Source organism: Pyxicephalus adspersus, chromosome 8, assembly GCF_032062135.1.
Source record: "Pyxicephalus adspersus chromosome 8, UCB_Pads_2.0, whole genome shotgun sequence".
Taxonomy (NCBI): Eukaryota; Metazoa; Chordata; class Amphibia; order Anura; family Pyxicephalidae; genus Pyxicephalus; species Pyxicephalus adspersus.
Genome location: NC_092865.1, coordinates 66325946 through 66336168, shown reverse-complemented (window position 1 = coordinate 66336168; position 10223 = coordinate 66325946). Strand labels below are relative to the sequence as shown.

General features: G+C 38.1%; 1 protein-coding gene across 1 annotated transcript in view; it reads left to right on the top strand.

Annotated features, from left to right (window-relative positions):
• SYN2 (synapsin II) overlaps nt 1-10223 on the top strand; it is a 193362-nt gene that overhangs the window by 153328 nt on the left and 29811 nt on the right. Inside the window, exons 6-10 of the mRNA XM_072420996.1 lie at nt 2967-3033; nt 3904-4030; nt 4155-4229; nt 4347-4449; nt 7289-7438. Coding sequence (XP_072277097.1) covers nt 2967-3033; nt 3904-4030; nt 4155-4229; nt 4347-4449; nt 7289-7438 — 522 coding nt within the window. The remainder of the gene's footprint in view (nt 1-2966; nt 3034-3903; nt 4031-4154; nt 4230-4346; nt 4450-7288; nt 7439-10223) is intronic.

Below are 10223 nucleotides of genomic sequence, written 5' to 3'. Positions count from 1 at the left end.
TCTCCAGCCTTGGAGAGCTTTCATAAATCAGGCCCACATTTACATCTACCTGCAGCAGCCCAATAGAAAATGAATGGGGGTTATTAGTGAGTGGTGCAGAATCACTCCGTGGTGCAAGTGGCCGTGTAAACAGATAACATGCTCCCACGGCCGCTATGAACCTGCTCTTTTCACACATATGTGCCTTTGAACAAGAAGTGTACAAGTGACTGCAACAATGTGCCCACATCAGATGAGCGCTGGGCCTGTATCCTGCTAACCTGTTGACTTTTGCCGATTCGACTGAATCACAAGGAACTAGGGACCTGTGCTATTTTTTCTTCTCTTTGTCAGTTGCCTATTCTTATGTATAGATGCCCTTAGCCTGCTTAAAGCATCCATTGGGAATCATCAATGAGCAAAAACACTTCTCTACCTTGAGTTTCAATATTTAGCATGGTATGTTTTAGACAAATTGGTGAAATCTTGTTATGTGTGGCTCATATTTGTTGTTTAAATTTTGATTTTGATTAAATTGAGTTTTGGTTTATACTGTATTTATTCCTTTTGGTAAATAAAATATTATACTGGGTTTCCCCTTCATAGTACACTATGGACAATGTTAGACAAACTACTATAGATTGCATTAAGAAAAAGCTGGATGATTTCTAGAAGCACAGAATATACCTGGGGATTAAGGATTTATTGTAAAGATAACAGAGACTGTTTATCTAGGGAACATCTGATTGCCTCATGGAATCAGGAAGGATTTTTTTTCCCCTGTTGGAGCAAATTGTACTGGGTTTTTTTTATTTTGTCTTCCTCTGGATCAACTATGTCCATGGGGTTTTATATCTGGGATGTTTTTTTCTCTGATGGTTGAACTTTTTCAACCTGACTTTATTATGTAACTATTTAACTTTGTATGAGGTTTCAGCCTTTTCCTCTCATGTAGCAGCTCTTCAGTCTTGATGATAGGGCATGCAGTATTTAGGACATCTCAAGATTTCTATTGGAATTTCTTCCTCTGAAATGTCCTTTGTTCTGCTGTAAGATTTGTTTCCACCTTTAGAAAGATAAGAGACGCCCATCTTTACTCTAAAGAGACCATTATAATTAAAGAATATGCATCTCTTTCTGCTCTGTGGTTCTCCACCCAGTAACCATCTCTCACCACCACTCTTACGGTTGTGTAGGTGTTGTTCCTCCACACCTTAGACCAGACTCTCTTGCTGTTGGGGACATGGGGAACCCTTGAAATAACATTCAGGTCTTCATAGAACCTCTGCTATATTTACAATATCCACAGCTCAGTTTTTTAGTGTGTTAATCGGTGGAAGGATTGCATCTTACATGGCTGGCAAGTGGTAAGAATTGCACCCATATAGATAGCCAAAAAGATCATTGGGGGCTTTTAAACTGACCTGCAAGGTATAGTTTGCCCATTGCTCAAGGAACCACTAGCAACCTCTGGAGGAACCCTGGTTGAGAAACACTTGGATAGACAGTAATTTGTTTGGCAGGGTTCACTTTCCTTTTATTTTATTTCTACAAGTTTGACTAATTTTGCAATTTGTATCCCTTGAATATATGACCTACAGCAGCATGTATTGTACTTTTAAATTAAATTTAAAGTATAATTTTAGTAATTTCCTTCACCCTATTTGGGTTCAGGCTATCAGGCTCCTGAGTTAAACAATTACTGGTTGTAGCATATACATAATGAAATGTAGAAACCATTTTTTTAGAGGAAAAGTGTCAGCTGTCATTAAAGTTTGTTTTGTTTATACTGAAAATAATTATTATAAAACAGCTGTAGCCAACCATTGGTTCTCGAGAAGATTTTGGGGGTCCGTGCCTCTGGGCGGTGCACCCTTGAGCGGGGTCAGGAGAAGGACCCCGCTGGGGGGATGCACCAGCCAGAGCCGCGGATCAGGTCCCTCATGCAGTTTCCAGGCTCGGGGAAGTGGGGGGGCTGTGTCCCTGGACGTAACCCACCCACTCTCCCATCGCAGGCTCAGATCAGCGAGTGGGAGAGTGGGCAGGGTTATGCAATCATGTCACTATTGGGGAGGGTTCTCCCCCTTTGAGTGACACCAGGCTTAACGCCCATGCGCAGTCAGGAGCCAGTAATTTTATGTGACCGAAAAGGTTGGCGACCACTGATATAGAAACATATAGTATTTTGTTTAGGATTTATAAATGCAATAAAAAAAACAGTAATACACAATAAATTACTAAATTGTTTTTTTATATTGTCAAATGACTTTCTAGGTAACCAGGTTGCTTACTGGTGAACTATTTTAGAACAGTTATTGAGCATCATTATTAGGAACCATAAAAAATCCCTGGCATTTGTTCTTGGGGTCTCTTAGACAAATTCTCCATTTTTCCTATATATAAATAGGCGAAGTGAAAATTAAAGTCCATACGATGTTCATGTATGGCAGGGGTATTATGGACATAGTTTGCTTGCCATACAGCAATGCATTGAGACATTTGCAGTACATTCTATTAGGTTTGTACAGGCAACGTTGGCCCTGGTCATATCTCTAACAAGCACGAGGTGCAAACTTGAAGGGCATAACAACCCCATCAAATAACCCTTCAAGGAAATGACAATTGAACGATTGAAAACATTTTGGTAAAGAAGTTTAATAAGTGGAAGAAATACCTGTTATTCTTGTCAGAAATCAAGCAAGCCTGGCATTCGAACAGACTTTAAAGGATTGTTTATCTGTATTTTTTTATAAGTACTGGCACGCTGCTTTATAAAAAAGGTTTTTATATATATATATATATATATATATATATATATATATATATATATATATATATATATACACACTGTATATATCTGTGTATACAACATACTTGACAGCAAAAGGTACTAGGATATAAAACTCTATCGTGTGTCCTATGGTGTTTTTTAATCAAATATTCACTTAATCTCCCTCTGATTAATTAAACTGCCTTCTGTATTTCAGCTTGCAATGCCAACATTTCCTGTTGTGGTGAAGATTGGACACGCTCATTCCGGAATGGGAAAGGTATGTTGTTAATACGTTTTTTTATTCTTCCTCTGTAACATTGAGATTTAAGGAGATGAAAAGCCATCATGACTGTCCATGGCTTGCATTACTCTTTGGAATTGTATTAGTAATACAGATTTTCAGGCAGAGTTGACCCGAGCACTAGATGTAACAAAATACTTTACCATTGCTAAATCAGTCACACATTCCCATGTTCTTCCCTAGCATGGGGCCAGTAGTCCCCAAAGAGGTCAGCAGTAGTGAATGAGGATTGTAGCACCTACAGACACTGGAAAGCACATTATAGAGCTATATATTTCAACGTGAATGCTTTACTGGGTACTTGCCTGTACTAAACATTCAGTTTAGTGCAAAGCTTCTGTAGAAACATGTTTTTATGATGTGTTTTTTAAGATGTGTTTATTATTATGGTATTATCCATATATTGGAGAGATTTTTTTCACCTTTTTTTTACTAAAGACGCAACAAGAGTGGAAATCTTTGAAAACGTGGGAGGGGATCTTGCTTTAAGCCAGGGGTGCCCAAAAGGTGGTGATCATGATCTACCAGTTGATTGCATAGGCAACGCGTGTAGATCGCGGAGCCCTGCCTTTCAAAATAAACTCTCCCGCGCACAGGAGTTAAGATAACATCCAAATATCGTTCTACTATGACTGATGATCATTTGGAAGTCTGTTTGAGGCTGGCTATCTGCAACTACTGTCCGGACTATGCAACTTTGGCTGAATCCATTCAGTTTAAGACTCAGTTTAATCATTGGAGTAAGGTAATGGCCAAAAATTGTAGTGCCATACATGTTCGTGCAAGGTAAACAATATATATTTTAAATACAAAGTATACTCGGTATATATATAAATAAATATATTTTTAGCATTTTTATTGTTGGTAGATCATTTTGTTGTGGCCTTGACACAAACCTATGCCACCACCGAACCCTACGTAGATTCTAAATATGATATCAGGATTCAGAAGATAGGAAATAACTACAAAGCATACATGTAAGAAAACAAGACAACTGGTTGTTATATATTATCATTTTATGAAAGCAATCCACTATAAAAATGTTTAACTACTACTAATACAAATACCATTTTTACACATTTCCTTTGCTATATTTCTCAGGAGGACCTCGATATCAGGTAACTGGAAGACAAACACTGGATCTGCCATGCTAGAACAGGTGGCAATGTCAGACAGGTGAGTCATGACTATATTAAGATATTGATTAATATTAACAAATCATGTTTCCTTTTTTAGTGTAAACTGTTTTGGAAGCTGTTACTAATATATATATATATATATATTTTCTAATAGATACAAGCTATGGGTTGACACATGTTCAGAAATTTTTGGTGGCCTGGATATTTGTGCTGTGAAGGTGGTACATGGCAAGGATGGAAAAGATTATATCATAGAGGTAAGAAAAAATGTTGTTGTTGTATAAACCTTTTAGATAGAAGATAGCATAATGGTATAATAGGATATTCATAATGGCTCTTGTAGGCCAATTGTAAAAGCCCTGCATGATAGACTAATGGATGAGTAGGAGAAGGATGACCAAGGAAGGGGTAGGTTCCTAGTTAGTTTCCTGGAAGGATTTCTAACATGCTGAATGATAAAAAAGAGAAGTAGATTTTGGTGTAAAATATTGAAACTGAAAATTTTGAAAATTGAAAAGATCTCTGGGCTCTAAACTTTTTGTTTTGGATAGGACAGAGAAATGTATAAACCGCTTTCAGGATTTTCACCATTGGCAAATTTCAATTTGTCAATTAAATGTTGTTCGTCCGCAGCTTTGGCCTGTGTGCCCCTTCTCCTGACCTCGCTGAGGGGTCACACCTGTCAGAGCCACGGACCATGTCCCCCGTATGAATTGCAGGCTCAGGGTGGTAGGCGGGTTGCATCCCTGGACACAAGTCACCACTCCCCCATCGCAGGTCTGAACCCTGAGAGTGGGCAGGTTCTGGAATCATGACGTCATTTTGGGGTAAGTTTCTTCCCCTTTGAGTGACATACGGCTCCCTGCGACTCCCTTGGTCAGGAGTCTTTGTATTTAGTGGTCATTGACGTCCAAAAGGTTGGCGACCACTGGTATAGAAAAAACAGGCCATAAGGATGAGACCTCAAAATTTTTTCTTTTCTTATGTTTATTGCTGATAGTCACCAGGGTTAAATAAAAAAATAAAAAAGGCCAAGTCTTTCCTTAACTTAGAAATAATAGGGATAAGTATACATATTCCCACCAAGGTAACAGAAACATACAAAATGTCACCATAGATACACCTAGAAGCGGAGCTAAATGCAGCTATACTCATCCGCCCTTATTCCTCCGCAGGGCACGCCCTTATCTTCCTCTTTAACTTTATCCTAGTGATTTTGATTGGCTGGGCTGGGATGACATGACTTTTGGGTGCCTCATTCAATCTTGGAAAGTGCAGGATTGTTGGGTATCCTGGCAGCCAAAGCTTAGTTGTGAATTTGCAGCCCAGTTTATAAAGTGTTTAGGCAGGTAAGGATTATTGCAGAAGGGACATTGCCTATTCCTTTCTGCAATAATGATCTGCCGGATCAAACATTTTTAAATATGAAACTTTATTTTCACTTCAAATACTTTACAAGCCTCCTTGGGCTCAGGTTCATAAATGAGTAAACAGACAACCCATAAAAACCCTTTTTTTCAGTGCAATTGAAGCATGTACTTACGCTAAAAAATACATGAAAGCTTAATAAAAAAAACATATACAGCATGTTTATTTTTGCAAACAGAAATAGGCCTTATTTCTAATTAAAGAACCAATTTCTTCTCGATTTATGAATGGAAACCTATTACTTTTAGTAGCTGGTAATTCCATATTTAGATTCCTGGCAGTGCACACAAATTAGTGGTTTGCTGCTACAGTGCATAAATTAGATTTTATAAACACCAGGAATTGTTTTTTTTTTTTATATTCACTAAATAGTTTATTTAAACTCTATTTGTTGCTATAAATACCTGATCCTGTAATGTAAAGGCTGATACATAACCATATAACTGGCGACACTTAAATTGTAGCGGTAAAATTGTACATTCCAAATATAGCTCTAACAAAGTGTTATATAATACCCGACTCATTTATGGAGTCATTGTAGAGCCCAAATATTGTGACTGCTACTATTAGATGTTAAAAAGCATGATGCAAAAAATAACTCAGAAAATAAAGTTTTCCTGTATGTACCTTTTTGTGATGTTAAAAGAAACAAAATTGTTGTGTTTGCATATCTTTTTAAAAATAAATTTTGAATTAAATTAGAACTTTAACCCTACTGAATAATCATGTATTGCAGCACTTAGTGGTCTCCTTAGAAATGTTTTCACCCAAGATACAATTTTTCCAAATTCAAAAATTTATACAGTTGCCATCGCCAATTTTGTCAAGTATTGTGAGCCCAATGCAGAAAGTGTATATGTTGCAATGAATGTTACAGCAATTAAGAAAAATCCCTAGACATATCATCAAAAAAAAGTCATTAATGTAGTCTAGGGTCAATTTTGGGGGGAAGCCAATTACCTAACTGCATGTTTTTGGGATGTGGGAGGAAACTGGAGTACCCGGAGGAAACCCACACAAACATGGAGAGAACCTGCAAACTCCATGCAGACAGTGTCCTGGCTGAGATTCAAACCTGGAACCTAGCCCTGCAAAGGCTGGAGTGCTAATCACTGAGCCACCGTGCTGCCCGTAGTAAATTGCATCTAATTAACATAAATTAACATAGAAAAATAATAATTTGTTTAGTATGGGGACCCCTACTAGCTGCAACTAGGATAACCATTGGGCCTGATTTATTAAAGCTATCCAAGGTTAGACAGAATACACTTTCATCAGTAAAGCTGGGTAATCCAGCAAACCTGGAATAGATCTGGTCCAGGACTAGAAAATTGCAAATGACTCCAGGTTTGCTGGATCACCCAGCTTCACTAATGAAAGTATATCCTCTCCAGCTTTGGCGAGCTTTATTAAATCAGGCCCATTGCAAATAGTTAATAAATAAATAATAGTAATAATACATAATAGTAATAATAATAAAAATAATACTAATAGTTGATACATAAATCATTTAAATCACTATAAATAAACATGTCCATCAATATCCCCTTTACTTTATATGAAGTATGTGGAATAATGGAAATGTAAGCCATGATCTGGTCCATAAAGAGTATACAGGATAAAATGAATAATTAGTAATTATAGTGACTACTTCTGTGTATTTGGCAGGTTATGGACTGCACAATGCCAGTGATCGGTGAGCATCAAGCAGAGGATCGACAAGCAATTGCTGATTTGGTAGTGGCCAAGATGAATCAGGCTCTGTCCAAAACTCCAATTCCCTCCCCACCGAGACCAACAACAACCACCCAGCCACAGGTATCTAGATCCCAATATAAAGTCATATAACATACCCTGAATGCATAAAGAAGCAAGCAATATTACGGTAAGTATTCATGAACTGAATTACAATATGGCCGTTGTTGTGATGGCAGCGGAGAAGCTCCAGGGATCAGGTAAGCCCTATGTGTGTATGGCACCTTGGCTTGACTACTGATGTCCTTCATTGTCTTATGTTTGGTGCATTGTTGCCATTGATGTTTTCATGTAACAACTTGTATATACAGGCCAACATTTTTTTACAAACCATACAAATGGGTTACATATCCTTCAGTTAATTCTTTTTTTCTGGAGATTTTCTTTATATTTCGTGTCTAGGAGACAAAAGTAGAAGTGCTAACTTGTACAATGTGTAGAGACTTGGCCTTTGGACCCTTGCCCAGTCTAAGATCACAAAATTATACCTATTTAATAAAACACACCTTTATAAAAAGTTAAATGATAGCTTGGAAGGTGGGTGTTATCTCATGGCCTACCCTTTAATATGTCAAAAATATATGGAACAAAAAAATAAAGAGGGGTTTTATAATAGTCCTAATCTTTTTTATATATGTGTAGAGTGAGGGAGATCAAACATTACATTGGGGTATAATCCACCAAATAAATGATACAGAGAGTCTTTCTTAACCACTTATAAAACATAGGGTTTTCAAGACATAGTGCTAGACTAAGGTCAGCTGCATATTTACATTTAGAAATGGATGATAAATAAAGTGGAGTACAAATATAGGATAGTGACAATCAGAGTGGATCTCAGAGCCCGCGGTGTTTCGCCGGTTTTGTCTTCCTCAGGGAATGGGGAGAATCAGTAAAAACCACTGATAAGAAGAGGTATACAAAATTAAAGAGGAACTAAACTCAAAGTCCCCCAAAACACAAAACAATTCACCTTCCTTCAATCCCGCAGGCAGTTTGATCCACCTGGTGGTCTCTTCCATCAGGTCCCGTGTACTCCCAGCACCTGTCTTCGGGCCATCTTAACCTCTTCTTCCTACGTCAACAGACCCAGTCGCAAGATCGGGTGACAGATTGAAATAGGTTGGAAAAAAACTTGCCAATCCCACTGTGCATGCGTGAGATTTGCAATTCACCTGAGATTCTCAGGCATGCTCAGAAGGAGCACCCAAGAGCCTCCCGGGATGTGTGACGTAGGTATCCAAGGCTTTGCCTCCCATTCATTCTCGATTGCCTAGGCGATTGAGAATTAGGCGGCAGTGCTGCACCCTTATTTTTTTTTTTTTAAATTAAAAAATTTTAAATTTTTTTTTAAATTTTAAAAATTTAAGAATTTTTACTTTACATTAAAGGGTTGTCTACCATTTTATGTAATGTGTTTAGATATGTTTTAACTCAATAAAATCAAAGAAGAATGACTAAAGTAATGAAATATTTATATAAATAACAACACAATATTATACATATAATAAATATAAGTTAGGTATATAAAAAAATCCTAATATAGCATCGGTAAAGTGATTGCTATAACTAACCTACGTCATAATTTCATATGAAGGTCATAAAAAGATTATAAAGAGAGGAGGAATTGTGTTCGGTATTTCTTGTCAGAGTGCATATGAAAAGAACAACAGGTAGGAAATGAGTAACCTAACAATGTTTGGAGGAGATGGTATTGTGTATGTATAACCATAGGTAAGTTTGAAATATGTTCAACAATATGTTGGTTAATAATCACCATGTAGAGAAAAGTAAACCCAAAAAGTTGAGAGGGTGAGGGGTAAGGATATTTTCCTGCTTTTCAAAACCTGTGCTTTTTTACAGCAGTTTTAAATAAGATAGGTGCATTGTGTATGTAAGAAGACTGTGCACTTTAGTTCAAGGTCTGCCTAAAGTCAACATGTTTTTACAAATTGTTGATTACCAATGTGTTTTACAAGCCCTGACTGACCTTTGTAGATGCAGGCATTGTGGAACAATTATTATCCAAAGATTCGAGCAGACAGCAGGCACTTGCCTGTTATTAGTGTTCAGTATGAGTATAAATTGCAGCTAAAGAGGTCAGTGAGCTTGCTGAAGAGCAGGGGTCGGCAAACTCCAGCCTTTAGGTCAGATACGGCCTAGCCGGTAGTTCGTTCCGGCCTAACACCCCCTGGTCAATCCAGCCTAATGCGAGCCGGCAACCCGTGTCTCCGGAGCCGCGGCTTGCTGGCCGGATTGGCCACAGTGCGTTAGGAACTACCGGAGCCTGAGCTCTTTGCTGTTGCTCCCCTATTTACAGCAGCTGGCATTGATACTTCTGCCGGCGCGGTAAATAGGGAAAGCTCCCTGAAGGGAAATCCCTCTCCTCTTTAATGTATATGGAGGAGAGAGATTTCACTTTAGGGGGTGGTCCCCCTGTAGTCGGCGGAGCCATTAGGGCGTGACTCATAGCCTGGCCTAGTGTGCTTCCGCCCACCCTCTGAAATGGTCTAGTGGCCATAAAAGTTTGCCGACCCCTGCTGTAGAGCTTTATTACTGCTTGTTAAGAATTTTCAAATTTATGAATATTCATAGCCTAACCATTGGTTCATTGTATAATAGTTATAACCTATATGATTTATTAAAGCTCTCAAGGCTAGAGAGGATACACTTTCATCAGTGAAGCTGGGTGATCCAGCAAACCTGTAATCAATCTGGCCCAGGATTAAAAGTATTTGCTAACAAACAGCAAATGACCAATTTAGGTTTGATGAATCACCCAGGTTCACTGATGAAAGTGTATCCTCTATAGCCTTGAAGGCTTTAGTAAATCAGGCTCATCAGTGTA